We start from the raw sequence: 13,332 nt of genomic DNA, 5'->3' as shown, positions 1-13,332 counted from the left end.
TGTTTTTACCCCATAGAGCACTGTATTTATATTGTAAATGATAAAAAAAGAAAATTCTCATGCATAAGACTGTATTTTATTACACGTACAAGGATTATTGTCTGCGTCTGTTTTTAGGGCAAGAAAATTCTTTTGCTACAGCCCTTTCTAACATGAAATATATCACACATATATAATACCACAGAAAAGTTAAATGATAATGTACTATAATAAATTAAACTAGGTAATTAAGTTATCAACAATTAGACGATTAACCAGCAGTTTTCATTTATACGTTAAAATCGGATATCTTACATACATATTTTGGAAAATGATTTTTTTACATAATCATAACACGAAAATATTCACTTCTGAAAAATTATATGATAATATGAGTACAATGTATGCAAACAACCCTTTCAGTTTTAAGTGGAAGTAACGCTTACCTTAGTGTAAGTTTCTAGCGACACGGCAAAAGATCCATTGACAGTCAGACAGCATAGTGTTTGAGACCTTATGACAACCAGCACTAAGTCATTTCGCAACATTGTTCCGCACTTGTCCATTAACAAAATCGGCCAAGTGCTTTTATAAGCGGAAGTAGCCGCACCCATACTGTCCTGTATCAAACAGTCGCAGCTATACGTGAACATCAGCAGCTGACTCATGCAACCCATGATATGAAACGCGAAGACAAGGCGTCTTGTAAAGGTAGCTTCTTCCTGTAAACATTGCATTACGAACATTTTCACACGATGCCACAGTGAATACTATTCATTTGAAGTAATCGAGCGAGGTAAGAATCAAAACGTTATTTTGAATTATCACGATCCTGAATTATTTCCGTTTTCAACACTAGACCTATTAAATTAGACAGAATTATCGTTTGCGGACTTTTTATTTCTCCAATTGCTGACAGTATGTTACGTATCAGGCATTTTTGATCTCGTTCAATTCGTAAAATTGATTTATTTTCCCAGAAATTAAAAAAGGTATATCAGAAAAATATGTTTCCAATATTTGAGGTTCAACTTACCAAAATTATTAAATAAGTATTAATAAGTATTAAATAAGCATCGTATTACTGGTCGATAGTTCTAGTGTTAAAAGACGATTATTATAACAAAAAGAGTCATTAAGATGAATTAATATGGAGAAAATGAGCGCTACTAACCATAAGCACCAAGTACCCATCAAGACAGATTAATAAGCTGAATAGTGACACTTGTCCAAGTGCAATTAAACTGAAAACGTCCTCGAGTCTCTTGCAATATTCGAGTAACGCTTGATGTTGCTGAATATAAGTTTTCAAAGTCCTATAATTATCTACATTACACGATTTCTTGAAAGCTTCGTAAGTTTTTTCATATTCCTTTACGTTACACGTATTGGCGAATCTATGTTGCAAGGTACACGTTTTTAATCAATTAAAAAAGGAACAGTGGTTACAGTCGTCAAGAGATTTTTTGGAAAAATTGTGGCCAAATGTGATAATTTTCACTTCCAAACATACAACTTAACATAAGCAATTAAAAAGAAACGTATCTCTGAGCACGATCGTCAAATTAAAAATGTGAGGTAACGTGTTAAATTATTTAAAAATAAATTTCTGTAGTTACGTTTTGTGTAGTTGATACGAGCACTGTCATTGTGCAAAATTTCATTGCAAGAAAGAGAAATTTAGACATATCACTTTACACTATGAAGAATAATGTTAATGCAACTTGTCATTCGATATTTCTGGAGCTAACAAATCTTATTATTTGTACTTCCATTACTAATAACAAACGTACTAATACTAATACACTAATAACTAAGTACTAATTACTAAATACTAATACACTAGTAACAACGTATATAGAAAAATTCCGTTATACACCTTCCATTTTTAACGATGATTGTTTTAGCAGAGTGAAATACGACATTGCTGTGCTGAGAGCCTGCAACAAATCAAATATTAAAAATTACTAGTCATATAAGTAACGAGTTAAAAATATTACATTTACGTATATTAATAGCTGCTTTTAAAATTTTTCTACATCAATATTCTGGTATCTTATATTTCCCACCATGTACACTTAGCTTTACGAGGGAACGAAGGCCGAAAGTGCAAATCTCAGGTCAATCGGTAAAATCCTAAGCGATGCGTCAGGACCGTAACATGATCAAATATGGTCATGAAAAGGGAGGCATCGGAAAGGGTGTGCATGGTAGGAAACAGATATAAAAAGAACAAGAGCGGTCGAGAAGTCAGTTTAGAGTTTCAGCGTTGAGCTAGTTCTAGAGTCTTAAATTTGATTTAGTGTTGTTTGAATCGTGTGTTGTGTTTTTGACTTGGTGTTGGCTTAGAGTTGACTTAATTGGGCTTGGTTAGAGCTTGGTGTTGAATTAGTGTCGAATTTCGAGTTGTAGTTGTGTTGTAATTGACATAAGATAAGAGCAACCCACATCGGACCTACATCGTCTTCCACAGATTTGTATTGTTATTTTATTTTATTAATAAAACTACCGCCATACAATCTCTTTAGAGCATCATTCTTTTATACACGACAAATTGTAAGAACAGTATTATTTCTTGTATATAATGGAAGAATAATAATTACCGATGTGCAAGTTTCGAGAGAAACAGGGAAAAATCCACCCGCTGTTAAAAAGCAAAACTTGTTCGATCTTATGATGATAAATATCAGATTCTTCCGCACGTTGCTACCAATTTTATCCATTGGTAGGTTTGCCCATGGTCCTGCGAATATTGCGTTCCCGACATCGAAGCTCTGCCGTATCAGATCATCACAGCTATACGTGAACATTAAAAGTTGACCCAAAGTGCCGGCGAAATTGAGTACCAAACTGAATTTTCTCGAAGGATGTGTTTCCATCTGTAATAAGCGTTATATAATTAATATCTGTTCCCTTAACAACTTTACAAAATCAGTGAAATATTGTGAAAAAAGAAATTACTCCTTTTAATCGCTCGAGGGAGAATACAGAAATTTTTGTAATTCTATGGATTAAAATGTAATATAAATGCAAGTTAAAATATATTCATAGCAGTACCAAACCGAAATTAGAATCGTTCATTGAAGAGAACAAATGAGTGTAACTATATATCGGTATTCGTTATTAGCAAATTAGTAATAATTTATTGAATAACCGAGTAAGAAAACGAAGTTCACAAAGCATAATTATGGAAGATTGTCGAAACTATTTCTTACTTAATTATTAAGAATAAATAATTTCCCTTTAATTAACAAATAAATTATTCGACGATACGACGATATTGTTGTTTAAAATACATTACATACTAACTAGAAACAGCTGAAATCCCACGAGGCATATTATCGCAGCGAGAAACAGTACCTGGCCAAGCACCATTATCGCGAATATATTATTCATATTCGTGCAATAATTAGTAAGCATTTGGTGGCGTTTCACGCAACTTCTCAATTTCACATTGCACTCGATCGCGTATCTTGATAATTTTGTATCCGTCATTCCATCGATTATTTCATCCCTATCCGCAGCATCCAAATACCTCAGTCTGTATTGCAATATACGAAATTGACTGGCCAGGTGAAGATTTAAGACGCACAACAAATTATCGAAACAAACGTAACACACTCCGACATGGTACACACAAAGTATCTGGACAAACGAAAGTTACTTTGATCGATTTTTACTGTATACAGCATTAATTTCTTTCAATCTCATCTAGCCGCATGTTCCGAGACTTTACATAAATATACAATCACGAAAATATTATTCGGAAGGAACACGATTTTATGACTTTGTTTACAATTAAACGCGACTGCAAATTGCTAGTAGAATCATAGAAACAGACGTAAATTGTAGGAGATCTTTTTACCTGTATAACAAACATTATTTCAAAGTAAGGCGACATCGATATAGGAAAATCTATCCACAAATTGAACGGCAATACCCTATCGGATTCGTTCTTATTTATATTTTCTGAAAGGTAAAATAGGCGAAAGCAAAACAAAATATCTTGGCTTTTAAAAGTCATAGTAGAAAGAAGAAACAATATTTTTTTAAAAAGTTGACATACCTATAATAGGAGTCACCATGTAGCCAGCACAAGTACCCTGAACACAGATGATGACAAAAACAACGAGGGTGGTGCATAATTTCCTGCAATTTTCTAGGATTAATTGCTCATGAGGATCATGGCTCGGACGCCAGAAGTTTTCCTGGATCAATGTGATCAACTTAAAGAACTCCGTTTTGTGCGCGTATAAAATGCTAACTTTTAAAACGACGATGACCAAGTACAGGTTGTTGCTCGAGATGTAAACGCTGTCCTGAAAGCATAAAAATACGCGTGAGAAACAAGATCGCAGATAATTCCAAATGAAATTTCGATCATTGTGTTTTGCAAGTCATCGAAATAGAAAATACGAGAATAAAAATACGAACTAATACATTTCCATATTCGATTTTTCCGAATATTTTATCAAGGACCGTTCGAGTTTTGTCAAAAGATAGTAAAATATTTACATTACTAGCTCTAGGCAACTACATTTGCAAAATACAACTTCAAAGACGCATTTTCCCGATTCTACATCTTCTTTAAGAGCTTTATATTTCTGTTACCGTTTTCAATGAATTATTATTCTTACTTTTCTGTAATAATATCGTTACTTTTATTATTCCTTATTGTCGACCATTCGAAAAGTAAAATATAAAAGTATAAAAGTCAAGTTTCCGAATACTCACAGCGAAATTTCCCCAGGTGAAATAGATGTCTCTGCATCCGATGCAGACGATGATGGAAAGCGCACCGGCTGTGTAAACCAAGGCGAAGTCTCTTCGACGCTGTTCATTTTGATCAGCCGCCAGCCAGAGACCTATGAGTTTCAACATGAAACTTGTCCAAATTATCGAGATGTCTTTATCTTTTTGTAGACGCATGACGAGTGTCGAATTGCCGTACAAAATGCAACGGACTCTGTTTTAGCGTGAACTCTTTACCATTAAATTTTAATTAGCCATCAAATGTAGTACCTTTAGTCATTACGTCATGTCACCTCTGTCTGTTACGGATTGCGTGTTTACTTTTCAAGTTTCCTTATTCAGTATAGAACGTAGGTGCCATAGGGCAATAGATTATTCATGACCTACCGTAAGATTTCAGGTGACATCATGGGGTTGACTGGTGACACGTCATGTGATATATGATTTAGCATAACCATCAGGTTATAGTAGCTATTCAGTTGCATTCGATAACTAAGTGCGATTGATAAGTGTAGTACTCTGTAGCTCGATTCATTTCATACCTCCCGACAACATGGATGAATTATATTTCACGTTAATACATTTTGAGCAATTAGTTATGCTCAAATATGGTGTCGTTCTAATTATTATGTGTCTCGATGAGGATATATTGAAATATTCAGAAGACCAGATTACAGGAAACGTTTCTCGTGCTTGTTCAAAGTAGAGGGGTGTGTCGCGTCGCGGTTGAATTTTACGATGAATTCGCACGGGACCAGGTTACCTGCCAAATTAACCCTTTGTCCTACACGATACCTGTCAATTTCGCCAGCTATAGTAAACAAGAAAGTCGGTCGCGCGCCGTGCCATTCAACTGTTCAGACGTGTACCCGAACTGTCGCAAAATGTATACTTTTCATGACATGTATATTTCAGTACAACGAAAAGAATTGTGAAATAATAAACAATGTTTAGGTACAAATAGTAATTTTAAGATACATAATCAATTGATCAGTAGACAAAAATAATTTATTATTTCAAACCAGATAATGAATTAATATGACACAAATTTGTTTACCACGAGTCTGACTCGTGGTTTTCGCTTATGACACAAATTCTTCACCACGAGTCTGACTCGTAGTTTTCGCTTATGGCACAAATTCTTTACACGAGACAGACTCGTGGTTATAGGGTTAATATCGGGCAACTGTTTCAGTTTCTTGGGCAATTTACTGGGCAAGAATAATCGTACTGAGGAAAATCGAGAATGTGCCAAATGGCTAACGGTGGTCTGATTGATTAAATAGGAGCAAAAGCGTTTCCGGACATGGTGATAGAGTAACTCTTTGGAGATCACCCACCGCTGGTGACCTTAGCGAAAAGGACCGCGTCTTTAATTTCGTGAGATATGTTAGTGGATTACTTAGAAAATGTAATTACACGTATAATTCTTGAAAAGTTCATACTATATCGATAACCAAATTTAGATTTGCAAAAATGTATTTCAAGCGACGATCGAGTTCGTTGAATTAGACAAAAATATGGATGTGGATGTTTTCGTTGTTGAATCAGGTAAGATCAGACTTTTCGTTAATCCTTTGCGAACGGGACGGTTCGAAATCAACCGTACTGTGGTGTTAAGCTCCTGTCGCGATAGTCATTTATAATTTCCAGCGCATATTTCTGCTTAACTATTTACGCTGGAAAGACGTGCTATGCACGTCGTAATGCTTTTGTCACAGAATTGCCAACGACGTGGTATATACGTCGTGATGCGATTGTTACAGAAACAAAAACGACGTGCGTAGCACGTCAGGTGGGATTGTTGTCAGATCACAGATCATCATTGCACTGCACAGTGTATCAACATTTAACCCATATTCTAAAATGGAAAGCAAAAGTGAGGCATTAAACATTTTGTGACGCCTCTCAGCGAGTTATACTGGACCGTTCTGGAATACACGTCGGTGAATTTTTTGCCAGCGCAAGTGGTTAAACACGGTTTTCGTTCATAGCACTCCAAGTCAAATTCTGGATATGTCAGATGTACATGCACAGATTTTTACAAGATAAATAAAATGTTTATCTGTTTCTATCAGTTGCTTTCGCCAAACGCACATATGAGTTCTTCGGCATATATGCGGCGGTAGTCCGCAAAGGGATAATTATGTACACGTTGAATATTCAGTTGATTGCTACTCGTGATGGAAAAATATTTCTATTCTAGGATTCTAAGTATGCTAAACACATGAAAAGTGCATCGAACACACCAATTCGTTCTATCGATATTTATTCACTATTTTATTTATACAGTTGACAAGACACAAGCGTCAAAGCTTGTTTTCTAGCATGTAGATTCTTCTATTATATAAATTTGCGTTCGTCATGCTGTATTATTCATTTCTGAGTCTCATGGACGATTCCCTCATGAGAGTGATATACGACATTGTGGAACTCATAAGCTGTAATAGAAAGTTTTGCTACAGTTACACATCTTCGCAAAACTTGTATATAGTATTAAAATTTTATTATCGCGACGATTTACGTGGTACATATATAGTTATACCCGCAGGAAACTAGACAAATTAGATTAAATACGAAACAAATAACATCCAACGTTATCCTCCTAATGTATGAAGTCATACAACTAAATGCAAGCGCTGAAATTTTACTACAATCAAATCCGATAGATTGGACCCACGTGTAACTGACCCATCGAAACACCGAATAGACACAATTCTATTGGGTCGTTTGGAAAGTCATTCCGTTTTTTTTTTTCTTTTTTTTTTATGCAGTTGAAGTGTGAAGTAGGTTGTAAACAAATATAATTAGGTTCCCTAAATGGAAAGAACAAAATGACTTTCCGAACGATCCAATATAAATCATAATCTAAACAGTATCAAAAGACAACTTCTGTGGCTTCTTCCTACTCCTCGACCAAAGGTTCTTCCGACACACCCACATTCAATCAGAAAACTCTATTTTTCTTCCAGCAATATCAAAAACACATTCGTGGAGGCACAAACAGAACATCAAACGACATCGAACAGAATACAGCAGAACGTCAAACGAGCTTGAACAAAACGTAGCAGAACATCATCAGACATCGACTAGAATATTACAAACAAAACACACTCGTCGAGACACAAGCAGAACATCAAACCGAATATCATCAGACATCGAAACACGAACGATCATCGGAAAGAACATAACACAACGTATCACCAGAGATCACAATCAATCAACGGTATAATAAAGGGTAGATAAATATGAAACAGTGCTTAGCATCTCGACTATTCGTGCATGGTGAGAAGGGAAAACACCACAAGTGATATGCATACAGTAGTAGACGTTTCCAAAGACACAGGAAAGAATCCTCCAGCGGATAAGTAGCATGGTCGCATCGACTTCATCATTATGGTCTTTATATCCCTCCGCAGCATCCTACCAGTTTTTGACATTGGTAAAACCGTCCACCAACCCGAATACGTTGCCATGCTAACATTCCCGCTTTCCTCTATCAGTCCGTGACAGCTGTATGTGAAGAAAAGTAAGTGCATGCAGCTACCGAGCACGTGGAAAATGAAAATGATCTTCATCGAAGTAGACACGTCTGCCTGCGTATATTACATATCAGTGTGCGTTTTGTTTTGAAGATAAGGATATTCTTAAAAAGGCAAAGAAATATCATCGAAAGGATAATTGATATAAGGAAATATTCAATATACGATGAAACCGAAATTTAAATTCAAGCGAATTTAACCAGTTAAGTATGTTTGACGACTATATCCGTTATGGAGATATGGCAAAATTTTGTTACAATTTAATATTTAAATTGTAATATTGGCGAAAACTAAATTATATTCGTAAAGTTTAAAATGTTTAGAACTCAACACGAAATAAAAAAAACAAATGAAAATTATAAATAATTTGAGCTGGATTTATAACATCGAGAGAACTAACTCGTAAGCAGTGCAGCAACACTGGATCTTTGATTATCCCGATTTTCATCTTGATGTGTCAAAACCAAAGAAACAATTTCTTCTCCGACGTGCAAAGTGCCACTATGCGTTGTTCCTTGTTTTAGTGAATATCACACGACAGCAACAGTTGAAATTTTTAATTTCTATAAATATTTGATTTTTCTTTCTAAGTTTGTCGTTTATTATGTGTAAACATATGTTCATGTTGAGCGACTGTGTAAATATTACGAATAAGATTGTTCATTTTCTAAAATAAAGTCGTCTTTTTAATCCAATATTTCATCAGCGCCATTTACTTTGTGTTTGACGACTATATCCGTCATCGCCTGACTTCGCCACACTTAACTGGTTAACGACGTTACGTATCAAGAGTTCAAGTAACGAACTCATATCAGAATTTAAATATTAAAAAATAGCGTGTTTTAATCGATTTAAAACCATACCAGAATTATCTCGTACGCGTCTATACACATTAACAGGCTGAAGACTAGAACATGTGCGAAGATTGGCAAAGAATAAACCTGCTCGAGCTTGTTGCAGAACTTAATCAACGATTGATGTTGTTGGATGCAGATTTTCAAACCTGCGTAGCAGCTGTCCGCGTAATCGTTCGCATCCGTTTGTTCGTCGGCGGTCGACCACAGTTTCATCAGTCTGTGCTGCAGTATTTGAAATTGGCAGATCACGTGCATGTTCAGCACGCACATAAAGCCATCGTTGCTCAAATAGGCGGCGCCGATTTGTTGCACGTTTAATACCTGTGAAAACGGTAATTTTTCGTAAAGATTGAGATTGTAGAGGTTGAGGAGTTCTCTTTCTTTGTAGTTTTGATCTCCTGGTCATTGGGTGGGCCAGGTGCTTCAAACACTCAGGGTCTCATGTTTTAGACTCATGTCTAAACTTTCACTCGTTGCTGGCATTCGTTTCTATCATAAACATTACTTACATTCGTCCTGGGTCCCAACCACTCGTGACATTAATTCAGGTCCTTACTCATTCTATTCCTACAATAGTATTAGCACAAACGAGTTTATTCATCTGTGCAAACACTAAGACAGCTTTAGACCATGAAATGTTTAAAGCACGCTATATGATAGGAAATAATAAAGTCCGTCGCGAAGCGTAGAATCAGATGCTATTGGAGGTCTGGAAGATATAAATTATATAGGAATCGAAGGGTTTATCGAGGATTTGCGAGAAAATCGCGTTGATCATGAAAGTGACCACTTCAGGATCACTCGCCGTTTATGGCCTCTCGCTAGAGCCTGAGGAATCACGTGGAACCCGAACTGGTCTATTGTCAACCAAATTCCAAGTGTCGTTACCTAATTTCATTTGAAAAGAAAACTTTCCGAAAATGTACAAGGCAAAAGTACAAAATATAGAAAAATCCTGAGGTCTTATTATTTTAGCGTTAAGGACTCGACTATTGGAAGACTGTAATGGTGTCTTCCAGATCTTTCTTTGATTCACGACGAAACACGAATTAAAATTTACCGTACCAGAATTATAAACGTTATTTCGTAGTACGGTGTATCGGTTACGGGCAGCTTGGTCCACATTTGGAACGGAAGTATCCTCTCTGACCCGTTTCTTCTTATGTTCACTGAAACATAGTGAAACATGATTTGATTATTTCGGAATATACAGAAATATGTGACTTATATTATTAATATTATATTATTATTGACTATATTATTAATTGAGAAGATCAATATTCTCTCCAGCTTTGAATTAATTATTATGTTTTGAAGAAGAGTTGGGAATTATTTCATGTCTTTAGAATTGCTTGTGTTACTCACCCATGATCGGTGAAATTATGTAGAACGCCAGTGACGTTTGCGTGACACAGTACGAGGATACGGTCCACAACTTGCAAAAATTTCGGCAATTCGTGAAAAGTATCATCTCATCGTTGTCATACTCGAAATGCCAGAAATGCTCTTGTGCAAATAATATTAGGTCCTTGAATTCCGCTTTGCGAATGGTTACTACGAGAATCTTGAACACCACCAACGTGATGCATAGTAAATTATAGAGGAGAAAGGTACAATGCTGAAAAGATAAAGAAAATTAATAATTCGTCGATGCAATTCCAAGTATTTGCTATATGCAACGATTAAATTCATTCGAATTATTACCAGAGCCTGCACATATTCTCTAGAAACAAATATTAAGTAATCTCCAGCAAATAATTTCTAGCGTTATATTTTTTAAAAACCAAGATTTCGTCGCTATCGAATATTATCGCCAATATTAAAATGCAATTGAAATAATGAGATATTTCTAGTCACGATTCAAATGTCAAGCCAATTTTAGACAGTAGACAAGTATCAAATCAGCTCTGATTAATATCCAAATATTAAATCCACTTTTACGACTATTCTAATCTCAAATTCGTTTCAACACTAGAACTACTGATCTGTAATGTATACGTAAATACAGTGCATGCAATTACTATTAATTAACCCTTTGCACTCGGCGATTTTTTAACTAGAGAAGAATAGAAATTCACAAATTTTTTGGTATATAACTATTATTTTTTTTTGAGTGATCGTATAATAATTAACACGTAGAATTATTTAATTTCGATATTTTGCATATTGTTGTATTATCTTAAATTTGATATATTAATTAACAATGGCTTTCAAAATTTTATGGTGACTGGCATTCGCATTTCGAGTGTTCCGTGGGGCGGCGTGCATCACAGTGGGTCACACTTGTATTTCAAAAAATACATAGTTCAGAATAGGTTTATTTTTTAGTTCTCAACATTATAAACAGATATTCAATATTAAAAACATAACAACTCAATGTTATAACCATAACATAATTATTTAATTTTTTAATGTAATTTTTCAAAACATGTTGGGCAGAGTGCCGGTTGGTCCTTACATCTGTTATGAAAACAAACTTCTATTGTTTGAGAAAAATGGAATAAAATATTCCAAAATTAGGGACAAAACTGGTCCCGTCAGGTTTACTTAACATTTACAGGTATATGCAAATTGATATTGGAAAGCTATAGTATATCAATGTATTAGTTGAAGTCCACGGAATTTACAGAATCCAACGGGAATTTATTGCTTTAGTACTTTTGTTATAAATGGAAGTGAAAGTTGAAAAATTGCGATTTTCAAAATCGATTTCCTCAAAAACTGAAGGCGATAGATAAAAACTGATTTCAGATTCGGTTTTAGCTCGTCGAGATCTATGAACATCACCTAGTGGGTATTATCGCGCAAAAATTGTGTTGAACAGCGTTATCCAACGCTGCGCCGCTCCACGTAGCAGACAGTAAATTCGTCAACGTGTTAATACAAGTCTTCAAAATTTCATGGCGACTGACAGTCGCCACTCGAGTGCGAAGGGTTAATACCAATATACCATACGTAATCGTGATCCTTTTTTAATCAAATCTCGATATAAGTTTCACCAATAAATAACAGCATATTTTCAGCGATTAAGAAAATAGAATGTTCGAAACGAGTCACTTTGACTCTCATCGTAGTTCTAGTGTTAAATTTCATCCAAACGTTAAATCTACTTTTGTTATTACCCGATCGTTATACCGATGTTCAGCGCTATTTACTGAAACATAGATCCAATTTTCGAAATAACAAAATACCAACCCAGTAACCCAGATGACCTCACATACCGGCAGTAAACAAACTAGATGCTTCAGGACAACGATACTGATCTACATACTCACGGAAAAGTCACCCCAGGTGTAGTAAGCATCACTTATATTCAGATATATCGCGTAGATAACCATAAAGATAGTGTAAGCCGTAGCGAACTTTCTTTGTCGTCTCTCAGACCTATTAGTCGTTATCCAGGTACCGGTGATCTTCAGCAAAAACTGCGAGAATCTGATAGATATATCATTATATTGTTGCGCATGCATGGCGAACCTTTATCTCAATCATGATGTCAATTACGCGACAGCTACTAGACCCATTGATCTAATCCCTCTAGATAGTCGATCGATCTTTTCCATAAACTAAATTTTTTCGAGAAAAACGCGTGTGACACATGTCACTGGCGACAAATATAAAATGACGTCCCAGTTATTAATGTATATTTCAAAGGGAATATGATTATTACCTCTCGCTGTAAATCTACATTTCGCAGCTGTTTACAGATCGATTAATCCATCGTTTGAAGTAGAAATTCTGCCGTGGAATTATCAGTCTGTGATTGTTCGTCGAAGAATCACGAAAAATATGCACAGTTTTCTTTGAATTCGATGATTGGAAGTTTACTAATAAGTGGTAATGTTTTGTCAACGGTGTTAAGTGTTATACGCAAATAATAGTAAATGGTAATGTTTATTAATAAATTATAAAAATGTGCGAGTAACGATTAAACGCACGAATTATCTCTTGACATAAATCTATAGTGATTCTGGACTTGTTACAACGTTCAATTTCATAACTTAGACTCAGTTCTTAATCTTCTTTATATTTCTTTTCTACGATGTATAGGTTTCCCGATGTTTCCCATTTTATGGGAAATTAACATAGAATTTTCCCGATTGACTTCAGTTTTGCACCATCCGGGGAAAATGCGCAATACTACAATATACACTGTGCATTGATGGGAAGTTGATGTATTTGGAAGTAACTTAACTAACTTT

At 35.3% G+C, this 13,332-nt stretch overlaps 2 protein-coding genes across 2 annotated transcripts; both read right to left on the bottom strand.

Moving 5' to 3' along the window:
* Positions 1-1,850: 1,850 nt before the first annotated feature.
* Positions 1,851-4,908, bottom strand: LOC143221258 (odorant receptor 30a-like). The gene is made up of 6 exons (XM_076446740.1): positions 4,714-4,908; positions 4,046-4,298; positions 3,845-3,948; positions 3,340-3,624; positions 2,583-2,858; positions 1,851-1,919 (listed from the first exon to the last, which is right to left on the bottom strand). The coding sequence occupies exons 1-6, from the start codon at positions 4,906-4,908 to the stop codon at positions 1,851-1,853; spliced, it is 1,182 nt and encodes a 393-aa protein (XP_076302855.1).
* A 2,195-nt stretch (positions 4,909-7,103) lies between these two features.
* Positions 7,104-12,600, bottom strand: LOC143221257 (odorant receptor 10-like). The gene is made up of 6 exons (XM_076446739.1): positions 12,406-12,600; positions 10,496-10,748; positions 10,196-10,299; positions 9,137-9,451; positions 8,052-8,327; positions 7,104-7,172 (listed from the first exon to the last, which is right to left on the bottom strand). Exons 1-6 carry the CDS (start codon positions 12,598-12,600, stop codon positions 7,104-7,106), a joined length of 1,212 nt encoding a protein of 403 aa, XP_076302854.1.
* Between the last annotated feature and the right edge of the window lie 732 nt (positions 12,601-13,332).

The sequence above is a fragment of the Lasioglossum baleicum genome, unplaced genomic scaffold (assembly GCF_051020765.1).
Source record: "Lasioglossum baleicum unplaced genomic scaffold, iyLasBale1 scaffold2126, whole genome shotgun sequence".
Classification (NCBI taxonomy): Eukaryota; Metazoa; Arthropoda; class Insecta; order Hymenoptera; family Halictidae; genus Lasioglossum; species Lasioglossum baleicum.
Note: the sequence above shows the minus strand (reverse complement) of the source record. Positions and strands in the feature narration are given on the sequence as shown.